At 43.4% G+C, this 15,397-nt stretch overlaps 1 protein-coding gene across 5 annotated transcripts; it reads right to left on the bottom strand.

Annotated features, from left to right (window-relative positions):
- Nucleotides 1–8,500: 8,500 nt before the first annotated feature.
- On the bottom strand, nt 8,501–15,183 carry LOC135666094 (probable protein phosphatase 2C 59). 5 transcript variants are annotated; one of them, XM_065177627.1, is made up of 9 exons: nt 14,554–15,180; nt 13,955–14,082; nt 13,636–13,734; nt 13,387–13,545; nt 10,876–10,963; nt 10,708–10,799; nt 10,516–10,594; nt 10,251–10,408; nt 8,501–9,373 (listed from the first exon to the last, which is right to left on the bottom strand). In XM_065177627.1, the coding sequence occupies exons 1-5, from the start codon at nt 14,619–14,621 to the stop codon at nt 10,905–10,907; spliced, it is 513 nt and encodes a 170-aa protein (XP_065033699.1). In that variant the 5' UTR covers nt 14,622–15,180; the 3' UTR covers nt 8,501–9,373; nt 10,251–10,408; nt 10,516–10,594; nt 10,708–10,799; nt 10,876–10,904. The 5 variants fall into 5 exon arrangements, 3 of the variants coding, with proteins under 3 accessions (XP_065033699.1, XP_065033698.1, XP_065033697.1); XR_010509692.1 differs by having other exon boundaries at nt 9,450–10,408; nt 13,636–14,082; nt 14,554–15,176; XM_065177626.1 differs by lacking the exon at nt 8,501–9,373 and having other exon boundaries at nt 10,082–10,408.
- Nucleotides 15,184–15,397: the final 214 nt, after the last annotated feature.

The raw sequence follows: 15,397 nt of genomic DNA on the forward strand, positions 1-15,397 counted from the left end.
CAATAGTTAATTATTAGATTTAGTGTGATCCATCAAATCACTCTCCTCCGTAAGACATTATCCATGACATCTAACTTGCCGAGAAAAGAAAGGGAAAAGGAAGCAGAGGTTACTTGGTGTTCGGGGTTTTAGCATCATCCCATTTGATTCAAGATTTCGGTACCTTTTCTTGCCGGACGAGACATCCTGAGATCTGACCACTGAATTGCTCAGAATTAACCTCTTTTATTGGCAATTAAGGGCAAAAAAATAAGAGAAGAAAAAAAAAAAAGATGAAGATGAGAATAATGCAGAGACTTCTTTTATGACTCAAAGCATGCAGTAAGTATTATTTAGTATGTCATATTTCTTTTTTTTTTCTTACATTTCAAAGCATATAAATTCGTTTTTGTACACTAATAGTATGTTATTCGTTTTCTCCTCTCTTGAAATCGAACAAATCCCAAAAAGTTATATAGACAAGATGTTGTCTATCTAAGATTGTATAGAGTTCAGATCGGTTATAGTTGCAGAATGACAAGATGTTGTTGCTCGACAGGGAACGCATGCATGCATTCATGCATATGAATCAACTAAACAATCCTCTTCTCTTTCAGGACATGTGAACTTTTTCTTGCACAACCTGTTTACTTTGCATTACTAAGTCAAAGTGAATTTGTCTATGACATGTTATACCTTCTCATAACAATTTTAATATTGTCTCCCAAGAAATCATTTCTTGCTGTTTCATTCACAATGACAGAAAATTCTACTAACAAAAAACCCTCTATTTCATGATATTTAATCGCAGCATTGGACACATGAAAGACAAAAATTTTCATTCAACTTCTCTTCTCTTATCTACGAACAGTTCCTCTTCTTCACCGCATGGCCGAAGCGTATTAGAGTAAGGGATCAATGGGGAACTGCATCCCAGCCATCCCAGCTTCTTGAGTTCTCCATCATTTATATCATAGCTATATGCCTCGCTATCTACGGTGAAAACAAGTGACGTGGTCATCGCCACCTCTCTCAGCACGACGCAGCTCACGTTGCGGGGTTTCCTGAACCCTAACTGGCCCAAGCTCACCTCATGCGCCCTCACCCATCCTGGCGGACCGTCGTTTGTCTTCCTCAGCAGCCACAGTCCGATCACCCAAGTACACGTTTCGTAATGCATTAGGCACAGCGACTTCCCCTCCCACATGCCTATTCCGATCGTGTCCGAGCGGGCGACGGCTGCTTCTTTCGGCAGAGGGATGATCTGCGTGCGCTCCTTTCTCACATCAAAGGCGACGACACACTGGTCGATCTCGTTCGAGAACGAATTTGACGATGCCCAGAACACGACGTCGTCGCAGATCACCGGGTGCTCCAAATGTAGTTCCAACCAACCGAAGTCGAGTTCCTTGTCCATCGTCCACACCCTCGCAGACGAGTCATAGACCTGACAGCGGTGCAACTTGCTCCTTACTGAGTGCCGTGAAAGGTAGACCAACCTGTAGCCTTTCGTCACCCCATCTCCATCGTTCAAGAATCTCACCGCGATGCCACCCCATTTACAATACTTGCCCGGCGGGGAGGGTAGCTGGCACCGAGTACCACGGACCGGGTTGTAGACGAATAAGGCACCATCTGTCTTATGCAACACAAAGACGAGGCCACCAGCTGACCCAACGATTTTGCATTTGCGGAACAAGAATTCGAGGCTGCTTCTGGGCACACCGGCGTAGGGGTCAACGAGGCAGAAGGCTCCAGAAAAGGCGCTGTCGTGGGGAAAGAAGCCGGAGATGACATTGTTGTGGTACGACTGTGAAAGGAGAAAATGAGAATCTGATGAGAGCTGGCGAAAGCTCTTGCAAACAGAGAGGATCCTAAAGAAGGTCTTTGCTGGGAGGTAGGAGAGGATCTCTGCCAGCAAGTTATCGGGAAGGGGACGACCGCTACTTCCGAGGTTGGTGCTATGGGTGCTATTGAGCGTACCATCATCCATTCCAACGATCAGAGATTTGAAAGAGTCCAACTTATTGTCCATTATATAGAGAAGTAAGAGGGAAGGATGACGACTCTTAGTGTGAGAAGATATCCAACTCTCCTCGTTTGAAACAGAGAAATGTTTCGAGGACCGATTGCCATATTCATGTACTCTTTCCATGAAAATATATATATATATTTATTGTATTACAATAAAGGGAAAAACATATCATTTTCATATATTTTTATGAAAATGGCAATAAGTAATTACATTTAATATTACCATTTCAGACATCATATGAAAATAGTAGTTAATTATTAGATTTAGTGTGATCCTTCAGAGCACTCCCCTCTGTTAGACATTATCCATGATATCTAACTTGCCAAGTAAATGAAAAAATTGATTTGAATTAAGAGCCTTAGTTATCAATAAGATCAATAGATAGTGAAAAAATCATTAAACTTTGTTACTTGAGATGGTAAGTTTTGATTAGACGTTTCTATTTTAAAATCAATAATATATGTATATATTGAAACTCTTATTTAAACTTTGTTACTTGACTATTAAGACATTAAAGATTTATTATTAGACTCAAAAACTAATTTGTAGTGATTATATTAATTTGTAAGGACCCAAATTATATTGTAGAACTTTGCAAGGAAAATTATGTAAAAATGCCGCAGCCTGTCATACGCCGCCGCAGCCGTCCTCATCGGCATTCCTGGGTGCGTTCATGTGCCACGCGGCGCTCCTAAAGTTCTACAATATAATTTGGGTCACAAAGAGAGATTCACAACGGCGGAAACCCGCCTAGATGTTCTTGAAGCGAGCATGGAGGAACTCTACCATGGCCAACAAAAACTAGTTGGGGTAGAGAGCTCGCAAGAGGAAGCGGAGTCCAGGATCGACAAGGTCGAGGCCCTAGTCGACCGACTGTCTGATGACACCAAAGACTCCGTGCAACACTTACAGGATGTTGTGGCGGAACTCACTTCAAAGGTGGCCATGCTCGCAAGAACACTAAATGCGGGAGGAAGCAACACCCGCGTTGCACTGCCACAAAATTTGAGGGCACCCGAGCCTCATGGATATGGAGGGGCCAGAGATGCCAAAGAGCTCGAGAACTTTCTGTTCGACATGGAACAATACTTCCGAGCTACGAGGCCCGATTCTAAAGATACCAAAGTTTCTATAGCAACAATGTATCTGAACGGAGATACGAAACTTTGGTGGCGAACCCGTTGGGAGGAGATCCAACAAGGCCGGTGTCGAGTCGACACATGGGAGGACTTGAGTTCGTCGCAAGAAGGAAGTTGAGACAACTCCGCCAGAGTACCACCATCCGAGACTATGTGAAACAATTTTCTGCACTAATGCTGGACATACAGGACATGTCCGAGAAGGACAAGTTGTTCAGCTTCCTCGATGGTTTGAAGCCATGGGTTCAACAGGAGCCAAATCGAAGGAATGTTACCGATGTGGTCGGGGCAATTGCTACTGCAGAAAGACTCACCGACTTTGTTTCCTCCGAAGACCCAGGGAGAAGGAAACAATCTTCAGGCAATCGCCCTCCAAAACATTCTCAAGGGAAGGAGCTCGGGGGCGAACAAAAGAAGAAGAGTTCCCACAAAGGGCCAAACCCGAAAGGCAAGACCTCAAAACCTAAAGGATGTTTCTTGTACGGAGGACCGCACATGGTGAGAGAGTGCCCACAAAAACAAGCACTCAATGCTTTGACGGCTTCCATCCAACCCCCCCGATCGGACAAGGGCAAAGCTGTTGCTCTTACTTCGAGCAGTTCTGAATCCAACAGCGATGACGAGGAGTCGCAAGGACCCCGAATGGGAGCAATGCGTTTGTTGAACGTCATGCGGGGTCAAGTGGGGGAGAACATCAAAACAAAGCTACAAAAAGAAGGAAGTAGTGAGCTGATGTATGTGGACATCAAGCTAAATGGCCAAACGACCCGTGCAATGGTGGACACGAGCGCTACCCACAACTTCATAGCCGATCGAGAAGCACAACGACTTGGGTTGATATTGGAGAAGAGCCCAAGCCGAATGAAGGCGGTGAACTCGGAGGCCAAGCGAATCTCCGGGTTGGCGAAGGGTGTTCCCATCAAAATCGGGACATGGAGCAGGAACACCAACATGATGGTCGTGCCATTGGATGACTTCCAAGTGATCCTTGGAATGGAGTTTATGCACCCGGCAAAGTTGGTGCCAATGTCGTTCTTGAACTCCCTATGTATGATGGGAGGCGAGGACCCCTGTGTGGTTCCCATCTCTCGGAGAGGAACCAAGGAGCCCTGACACATATCGGCATTACAACTGAAGAAAAGGGTGCGAAAAGGCGAATTGACATTCATGGCTGCTATGAAGCTAAAGCCACTCAACGAGAAGGCCATTCAAGAACCTGCTGCGGTGGCGAACGTCCTGAAAGAGTTCAAGGACGTTATGCCACCCGAGTTACCGAAGACTCTTCCACCACGCAGAGGCATGGATCACAGCATCGAGCTGGAGCCAAGAGTGAAGCCTCCAGCGAGACCACCCTACCGCATGCCCCCGCCAGAGTTGGCAGAACTCAGGAAGCAGTTAAGTGAACTGCGGACTTGTTCGACCAATTGGGCAAAGCTAAGTATTTCTCAAAACTCGACCTTCGGTCGGAGTATTGGCAGGTGCGCATTGCTGAAGGCGACGAAGCGAAGACTACCTGTGTGACCAGGTATGAAGCGTTTGAGTTCTTGGTGATGCCTTTCGGCTTAACCAACGCTCCGACCACATTCTGCACTCTCATGAACCAGCTATTCAAGGAGTATTTGGATAAGTTCGTGGTCATCTACTTGGACGATATCGTCGTCTACAGTCAAACGCTTGAGGAGCATGTCAATTACCTTCAGACGATTTTCAAGGTTCTCAGGGAGAACACTTTGTTCGTGAAAAGGGAGAAATGCTACTTTGCTCAAACTGAGATATTATTCTTGAGACATCGAATCGGTGATGGCACCATTCGGATAGATAAGTCGAAGGTGCAAACAGTTGCAGAATGGCGAACTCCAAAGAAGGTGCTAGAGTTGAGATCCTTCCTTGGTTTCGTCAATTATTATCGATGCTTCATAGCGGGATATTCGAAGCGTGCAACCCCACTAACGAAGTTGCTGAAGAAGGAGCAGCCTTGGAAGTGGTCTGACAAATGTGAAATAGCATTCCAAGATATGAAGGCTGCTGTTATAGAAGAACCAGTGCTCAAATTGCCAAACTATGGGGAGCCTTTTGAAGTCCATACAGATGCTTCAGACTTCACTATTGGGGGAGCACTCATGCAGGAGGGTCATCCGGTGGCCTACGAGAGCCGCAAACTCAACGAGACCGAGCGGCGGTATCCATTGCATGAGAAGGAGATGACAGCAGTGATCCACTGTCTACGAGTTTGGCGACACTATCTCCTCGGATCGCGATCTATGCTGAGGACGGACAACATCGCTCTGAGCTATTTCCAAACTCAGAAGAAGCTCTCCCTAAAGCAGGCGCGTTGGCAGGACTTCCTGGCTGAATTTGATATGACAATGGAGTATAAGCCTGGGAAGGCAAATGTCGTGGCCGATGCATTGAGTCGGAAGGTGGAGCGTGTGAATGCCGCCCAATTGGAGGGCGGAAACCAAGCAAGTCAGTTGCACTCCAACTTCCTTTCCAGAATCAGGGATGGACTGTATAGTGACCCCCAAGTAGTTATCCTAATGCAGCTCATCAAAGAAGGCAAGGCACGACGATTTTGGGTCCAGGAGGGACTCGTTTACACAAAAGGGAATAGAGTTTATATTCCCCGAGTGGACAATTTAAGGCGTGAACCCTTAAAAGAGTGTCACGATTCCCTTTGGGCTGGACACCCAGGCATTCACAGAACGTTGGCTCTCGTGGAGAGGGCCTTCTACTGGCCGAAGATGGGGACTGATGTGGAGGAATATGTTCGAACATGCCTTACTTGCCAACAAGACAAGGTGGAGCAGCGGAAGCCGGTGGAACTTTTGGAGCCGTTGCCCGTACCAGAAAGGTCGTGGGAGAGCATTTCCTTGGATTTCATATCAAGCTTGCCACTTGTAGGGAGACTTGGATTGATACTCGTGGTGGTCGATCGGTTTTCAAAGTATGCAACTTTCATTGCTGCTCCCCTACACTGTTCAGCAGAGGAGGTGGCCAAGCTTATGATGAAGATTGTGGTGAAGTATTGGGGAGTCCCACACAATATCATTAGTGATCGAGATGCTCGGTTCTTGGGAAGATTCTGGACCGAGCTATTCAAATTGTTGGAGTCGAAGTTATACTTCTCTACAAGCCTCCACCCCCACACGGATGGCCAGACTGAAAGGATAAACTCACTCCTGAAGCAATATCTCCGGCACTACGTGAGTGCCAACCAACGAGATTGGGTGAAGCTGTTGGACATTGCCCAATTCTCCTACAACTTGCAGCGGAGCTCTGCATCCAACAAGAGCCCCTTCGAGATCATCACAGGACAACAACCGTCAACTCTGCACACCATGGCAATTGGGTATACTGGGAGTAGTCCATCAGCCTATCATTTCACAAAAGAGTGGCATCGAAATGCAGATATTGCGCGGGCTTACTTGGAGAAGGCGGCAAAAATGATGAAGAAGTGGGTAGACTTGGGAAGGCGACCACAAGAGTTCAAAGTTGGCGATTTGGTGTTGGTAAAGCTCCAACCGGCATCACTCCAATTCTTTAGGAACAAAGTCCACAAAGGATTGGTGCGCAAGTATGAAGAGCCCTTCCCAATTATCAGCAGGTTAGGCAACGTCTCTTACAAGTTGCAGCTGCCGGCGTGGTTCAAAATTCACAACGTTCTTCACGCCAGCAACCTAAAAGCCTACCACTTGGACCCGCAAGATGCTTCCCGAAGTGTTCCAACTCGGCTACCTCCCATCACAACCTCCTACGAGAAGTGAGTTGAAACCATTCTGGCGGACCGCAAGATAAAGCTACCCAACGGAGCTAAGCAGATAAAGTACTTGGTGAAGTGGTGAAAGCTTCCCCGAACAAAAGCCAGTTGGGAGCCTGAAGACGCCTTGCGACATGAAGAAGAAATCATCAACAACTACCAACAAGCGTCGACGAGGGCGTCGACAGTTTAAGTGGGGGAGAATGTCACGAACGATCGTCGCGCACTCGCAACAACTCCGTTCAACGAACCGTTCGTCGCTCACACCTACATGTACAGCTGTTTGACAGCATGTTTTCTCTTAGTTTTGGGTTATTTTGCTTGTAAAAATGTAAGTTCGAACAAGCTGCAGCGTTACAAAGCGATCGCTCACCGAAACGAGCAAAACAGCCTAAAACAGCTCCGTTTTCGCGTGCCGCGGGCTGATTTCTGGAATCTGCCTATGCTCACCAAAACGTCAGCCATCTCAGCCCCTTTGAACCCCCCGGGTGGCACAGGGCTGGATGGGGCTTCGGATATATACCGGGCGTTGAACACTCTTTCGCAAGTTCGCAAGTTCGCAAGTTGCCTTGATGGGAACTTGTTGTCGCGCCCGGGACCAGGTGAGTGGTTGTTTGTGGGCTTGCAGCTGTTCGTTCAACCTTCTAAAGCCCTTGTTTTCCCCCTCTCCCTCTTTTCTCTTGTGCACGCAAGGTGCTCGCTGAATTGCTTGTAAAGCTTCCCCTTTTCGCGAGATGTCGGGACTTGTCCGCCGCTCGTTCTTTCGAACTAATCAACTTTATTCTTTTACAGGTCCTTCGGGACTTGCGAGAGGTTACAAGTGGGCTGATCCTCGCGGAGCAATATCGCAAGGGCGAAGCGCGACTTAGGCAATGCAAGCTAAGTTCGCGTCTTTGCCGCAAAGGTGACCCGCGACTTAGACAACGCAAGCTAAGTTCGCGTCTTTGGCCGCAAGGATGCCTCACGCCTTAGGCAATTCCAGCTAAGGCCGTGACACTATGTCACTTGCTAAGATTGCAGCTTTTAATTGCCATCCATGTGGTCACTCCCTCCATCACATTATGATACCAGCTCCATATGTTCTGCCATCTCCTACATTTACTTACTGTACACATGAATTAATAACTTGGATCTCAAACTGTACCCAGCTCTCACCCACATTAGGTTGATTTCTGCAGAGGAAACGAAAGAAACATTGCAGAAACAGGACCAGCTATTGGACACTATTCGTTCTCATTTGGCACCCTAAAGAAACAAATATTGGTGATTCGTTAGCCTGCAATCTTCGTAAGGTGTGTCTTCCTAGGCCATAAAAGTTAAAATTATGGTGCCCTTTCTACAGGAATCTCTTCCTTCTACCTGCTGGATTCTTAACAAGATGCAGAAATTTAGAAGGGTTGTGAGGTACTGTCTGATCTAGAATCATGTGATATACCTTAACTTCCCATCTGTCTCTGCACAGACACTGATGGACCGTAACAACTATTATGAGGGAATTCCACAAGTTTGCATCCCAAGACACAGTAAGTAATTTGGGTTCCTCGACGGTGTTAGATTGCAGAACGACTAAAAGCAAGAACCCAAGAGAACTGTCCGATATATGTACACATTGCAGCATGATGTGGAGGACAGTTCTCCTCATGTTACACAAAGTGCTTGATGGTCTTTGTTTCGTCTAAGGAAGAAAAGAAAACAATAAAAGGAAATAAAATCTTTTACCAGGCACACGGGAAAACAGAAGGGGAACAGAAGGAGTTACAGGAGATTGGTGAAGAAACTTCAGATCAAACTACACGAATTCTCTTCTTGGGAGGGAGAGGAAGGAAGACCGAGGTAAGATCGGGAGTAACGGCGTGGAATTCCATGGAAGGAGCCGGCGGTACCCTCTTCGCCGGCTTCGGCTTTCTCTTCGCCGGCGTACAAACAAGGACGGGCTTGAGAACGGTCTCTTCCGCCTTTTGGTGTGACGCACTCTTCCTCTTCGGTTTCGGCAGCATCGGGACGGCCTTCCACGGGCTTGTCCCGCGTCGGCGCAGTCTTTATGGGCGGAAGCAGAGGCAATTCACCTACGACGACGACGACCGCCTCGGAGCCCATGGCTGCGGAGATCAAGAACTGAAGACGAAGGCAGTGGAGGCCACAGGATTCCCTTGAGAGGAGCAAAGAGAAGCACACCTCACAAGGTGGTCGGCTCGGAGAGGAATCCTTGTGGTGGAGGAGAAGAGGAGAAGAAGCTGAGCAGCAAATTTGGAGGGAGAGGGAAGGGCGAAGGAGTAAATTGGAGGAGCGAGGCAGCAGCTTCGACGTTGTGGCATCTCTACGGCTGTCCTCGACAAAAGAGAAATGCCAGGATCCACGTCTTAACGCCGCTTTCGGCACCCTCCTCCATTTCCCCGGTGAACCAACTTTTCGTCTCCTTTTTTCTGTTCTCGCTGCTCTGCTGAAAGCGTCGTCGGCAGTGGGCTGCGGACGACAACAAAGCATTAAATAACCGGTTAGTGTGGAGAGAGAGAGAGAGAGAGAGAGAGAGGCACCATACTCGATCAACTTGTTCATTCCATCGGTCGTTGTCCCCAACTCCATTAGCCTTCTTTTGGTTTATTTTTCTCTTCCTTTTTTTTGTGTCCGAGTCAAGAAAGGTTGTGTCGACAACAGACGAGGAGAATATGAAGGCTAAGGTAGACTCTTTTGCACGAGGCAAACTGTGTAGGGTTAATAAAAAGTAACTTCGATGTTCCTATCCTTCTTGGATGCCATGGGACCTATAATTTTTGTTAATGGGCGCAAACAACAAATTAATAGGTTAGATTCTATTCTATTCTATTCTATTCAAACACATCCGCGCATCTGCCACGCTAGATAAGACATGGGCATGACCCTTTGATGGATCAATCACGAAGAATGGTTATACGGCTTTACCTTTGAATCTACGTCAAAATGGTCAAAGTTACCATGGAAACTATCACAATCAAACTCCACTATGTATCATTAGACACTTCAATTCTGTATCCATGTGAAACTAATCTTCCTGCCAACATTTATAATACAAACTCAATAAGAGACCTTCTTTCATGGGTCTCATTTTGCTTTCATAGGGGGCATATCAAAATTGTTCCTTGAGGCTTAAATTACCAAACTTGAGCTACTTTAATTGCAGGAGTAAATTCCAAATGGTAAAAATGGTATGTATATATAAACGACTATTCAGGAAGAAATTTAGGCACTCTAACCAAACAATCTTATTGATTATTCTAACAAAAGTGAAAACAGCATGATACAGACTCCACTAAACCATTACAGATAACAAAGCGATAACAAAGATCAAGCAGACAATTTGTACCTATTGCTGCTCGGTTGTGTTATCAAGGCTAGCCAAGAAACTGTACCACGACACCAAGTGATGTTGTCAGAACTACCCCTTTGATAGGCCTCCTGTAACAGTTTCTTTGCTGCTTGTTCTGGATCTTGTAGGGGTTTGACAATAGCTACCACCGCCTCCTGAATTTGGAACCAAATGAAAAAGAAAGGGTTCAATCTTCGGAGATGATATTTCAGGTACCTACTTTTTTTTTTGTTTTTTGTTATTTTCTTCTTTTAAAGTATACCTCATTCGTTCGTGACAACATCCCACAATCAGTCACTTGCAAGGATGAGGAATTCGAGAGATCCATCAACCGCTTCCACCTGCATTCAACAGTAGTCGAAGCAGTCAAAGGCATTACTGTCAGATGATGATATGTCTCGAGTCTTGAAGACAATAACATTGTAGGAATAAAGTGATAGGTCAGAGATCAAACATGAATTTCTGGATCTGCGACAACAAACTGTTTCAGGTGCCTATCACCAAATGCACGAGAAACGGCAAGAACACCACCGACACGCCATGTCCCTGCAGTTACAGTTGATCAGTATTTATATAACGAAATGATCTAAACTGATAAAAAATGATGGAGGAGATCAAGTACCAGCCCACATTACAAAGCCCCCAGCATCCTCAATCCTTTGCTCTCTCATCTGTTTGGTCAGGCTTGTGATCCCTTGAGACAGCTATAGCTGCAAAAGTTACAAAAAATAGCGTGAGCCGAGTTCCTAGTAAAGAACTAAACTTTTAAGAGGCTCAATCAATAATTCAATACAAGATTCTGGTGATTGTATTCTATTTCAGATACTGAATTTGTTAAAAACAGAACCTTCAAGCACATCCAGAGAAAATCATCTCCATATTATCACCATCAAAATAGAGTGATTGGTTTAATTATGAGAGCTCACATCAACCAAGTACCACAACAGGTTGATTTGCCAGGTCTCTGTTGTTCAAAGTACCAAGAACTGGCTTTTGACCATGATGCACGAGGGACAAAAGGTTTCTTTCTCTAAATTACCAAGCAATCAGAAGAATTGCCGTTGCAATCTACTGCACAAACTAGAAGCAAAACTTACCATATGGGGAACAAAAGACTTTTTTCTCTAAATTATGAAGCACCCAGAAGTTCGTTTGGTCAACTACTCTATCATGATCAGAAAATTGCTTTTGCAATATATTGTAAGAACCAAGAAACAGAACTTGCAAGTAAAATGGGTGCTCTACAAGAAATTGGCACAACTGTTTGCCTCAGAAAAGGACTTGTTGCAACTGATGCCACTGAAAAACCAAGAATCAGATGTTTGTATCAAGAGGTTCATAGAATACATAAACTTTTGTATTAATTGAGCACAAGTTGAGATGCCAAACTCGATTTAACAAAGAAAAAGTGGGAAAAAAAAAACAACGAAAATTAGAACCACAAGCAGCTTTTAATATGCTAAATAAAAAGTCTTTATTAGTTACAATTTTCAAGATAACTGGATCGAGTGATGCAACAAATTCTAGATTGATTTTTCGACCCAATCAATTGAAATGAGAAGAGATTGCATGGATATCTTATAAAGAATACAGAACAACCTCAACGGGCATAAGAACAAACATAAACAACAGGATTCAATGACAACAAGTATGTCAACAGCACCACACAGTACTGTTTATTGCCATTCATAAATCAATCAGAAATTTGAATCTAGTTAGAAGGCAATAATCTCAAACTAAAGATGACCACATATAGTAATTGAACCATGAGATGAACAAATGGGCAAGCAAACATCCAAACAAAAGCAAATGGTAGATCACGGATAATGATTATGGAAATATGTAAAATGTTAAATACCAAGCTCTACATACATGAGGGATGATTTTTGATAAAAAATATGTAAATTTGGCAAGAAAAAATAATGGAGACACAATAATATCTACCTAAAGTTCCATATAAAAAATATATTCTTTAACACTGAACAAAACAAATAATGGAGAAATATGCTTATGACAAGCTTCAGGATTAAGGAAACATCAACTTCCATTGTCATCCTGTTTTGTCATTGGCGTGAATAGTTAAACTCCCGATCGTCGAAGTCTACGATTAGATGGTTTTGACAAGGGTCAATTCCAGAATGCAAGAAATATAACCAACAAAATGTGGACTGGAGGATAAAAGACCGTAGAATAATAAATCACACCAATAAAAATCCCATTTGTAGATTCCAAGACATGTCATACATCTAAAGTGGTACCAAAACCTACTATGTACAGCGCTAAATGGAAAGTTTCATCAAGGAACAACACTCAAGCGATGAACAAAAAATAGTTCTTAGATCATACATTAAAGACAAGATAACATGACTAAACTATTAGTATACAATTTCACCAAAAGTATGTAGCTATGAAACCACTGTAGCATCGATAAGTCATAAAGACATTAAGTGCAATGGCTTATAGAAGTAGCATAAAAAAGTGATTATTATTCTTTAAATAATGCTGTGTAAAAATTGGATAACTTAATATTAAGTTTCCAATCCTGTTTAACTTGCTAGTAAACTATTAATCTTCAAATCTCATTTCAAAAAGAGTACATGCAATACGAGAGCGTAATGAACTTTAGCACCTCATCCATCATCAACAATTTAAATCCTCATTTATCACCATAAGTGTGCAGTTTCAGCCATTTCTGAAGATTTTTTCGCAGGTTCAATTCTCCAATTTCAGGCTTAAATTCTGTGAATCCAAACAGGAATATGTTCTCTTTCTCCTTCCTGTCTATACTTTTTTATATTACTATATTTTTGAAGAATCTGAAACTATATGATTATTTGTTTCAATGTGTTCAGTACACCAGAGACACACAGAGCTACTATAGCATTTGGCAGGATCAAGAGAAGGCCAAAAAACTTTGTTGGTCTAGAACCTACATATATCCTAAGAACCTAGATGTCACTGGTGTCACATTCTAAATATTGCTCTTAAATAGGTTGGGTTGTCAGAATACAGTTAGTAAAAAAAAATGCAGTAAACTCCATCTAAATTGAGCCGGTTTAGTTCTAGATTAAGTACAGAAATCCGTTACACATAATTGATGATAAGAGAACTGATTTAAGGATGAGGGGCCTACCATCTCCTCCTCTACATATGACAGCTCTAGAGTCCCCAACATTTGCAACGAGCAAACGATCACCAACAAGGACAGCTGTTGATGCAGTTGAACCCGCCTCTCGGTTCTGGCTGTTCTCAGATTTCAAAAATTCTGCGTCCGTGTGGTTGTATGCATCAGCTGAAGGTAACAGCACAGATGAATTTCATAAGCCAAATATTATTGTTCTCTAAAAGCTCTTTCATAGTACAAAATGCAAATCAGCACCACCTATAGCTGATTTTGTATCGGTAATGAACTTTGGATGCCTGAGTAAGTTGCTGAAGAGGTTTTGTTTAACATACTCTGCTACTTGGGCACCGCCATGACCTACATAACCACTCATCAAAGCATCAAAGTCTAACGTTAGGATATTGAATGTATAAGCAACTCTCCACGAGAGAAATTTACCCTAGAAAAGGATTGAAAGAAGCAAGTTAATGAATGGGTTTTCTATGTCAGTTTTACCAAAAATTTGCAAATACAAAAAAAAAAAAAGATAAGACATTCTAAACATAACAAAGACAACAAAATACTGCAGAAATTTTACCATCAAAGACCCCAAACAAGCCAACAATTTCTCCATCAACGCTGTCAATTCGCGTCTCATAGAAGTCTTCCATCGAAGATCTTTTCCCCGGACAGCTTGCATACCCATAACCAAACTTCCCATCTTGACTGTCTTGAAAGAAATAAGCATGAGTTTTAATGTTAGATTGACACGCAAGAGTAGGATGTTTCTTTACAGCCTACTTTAGGCAACATATTCAACTGCAGATTCAAGAACCACAATTAACAGATAGGAAGCAGTTCTATGAGTTTATTCAGCGTAAAAGAACCATGTTTCCCATGTAAGTTCACACATCCATATCTGACGAACCATCTCATAACTTGTTTGTCAATTATTAAGGATCTAACTTATATTGAATTATTAAGGAATAAACGACTGTTTATACATAAAAAATAAATAAATAAATAAATCTCTTCCAATAACTAGCTAGTTTGTCTTCGAATTAGAACTCAAAATATATGAAGCGAATGCTAGCATAAGATCAGCTCGAAAATCGCACGAGATACGAAACATAAACAAATCTAGAAAAGAATATCGTAAGCCTTAATACGACTTCACAAGGAATAAACGAACGAGACCTGAGTCCTCCCCCGCTGACCGGAGCACCGTCTGCTTGAAGCCCACTGATGGAGTTCAAATACCCCATCTTCCCTCCGAAATATTCGCCCCCCAAACAAAGATCAAAGTGAGGGAAGATCCCACCGAAACCACCGAAACAAGAAGGCCGATCCAATCAGCCTGGAAAGAAACCCATGCCCGATTTCCTCACACTCGAATCAGCCGTCGATCCCCACCGCGACCAAATTCACCCCCTGCAATCGACATCCGATACCCCCTCCCCCCCACAAACGTTTACCACGTCGATCAACGGAAGCAATCTCGAACTCCAAAAAGAAAAGAGGGCAGATGAAGAGATCCTTCACCGAGAGACAGAGAGAGAGAGAGAGAGGAGACGCCGAGCACTGGTTTCGATCGCTGGCAACGGGGAAGAAACGTCGAGGGAGGAAACAACGGATTAATGGTGGGGGGTAGGCGGTGGGTTTTGAGTAGAAGTTAAAATGTATGAATGGATATGCTTAGGTCTCCATTTGGTACCGAAAATAAATAGATAAATAAATACACATGTCTCAAGAAAAATAACTTTAATTGAGCGTTAAAGTATAATTAATTAAGTTTAATTGACTAAATCGAAGATCTAATTAGCAATATATGAGCATACATAACAATGCTATAATAACAATCAAAACTTAAAAGGACAAAAAATGGTTGTAATAAATCATACATTTGTGTGTGAGAGGTCACTTCTATCTTTCCTTTGCGTGCTTGCATTGCTTAAGTGGTTGCCATCACGTAACCGCATGCCATCGTTATACTTGTCGCTTGTTTGGGTGTTCTTTTCGATGCATGATTATTCCATTTCTT

The sequence above is a fragment of the Musa acuminata genome, unplaced genomic scaffold (genome assembly GCF_036884655.1).
Source record: "Musa acuminata AAA Group cultivar baxijiao unplaced genomic scaffold, Cavendish_Baxijiao_AAA HiC_scaffold_1072, whole genome shotgun sequence".
Lineage (NCBI taxonomy): Eukaryota > Viridiplantae > Streptophyta > Magnoliopsida > Zingiberales > Musaceae > Musa > Musa acuminata.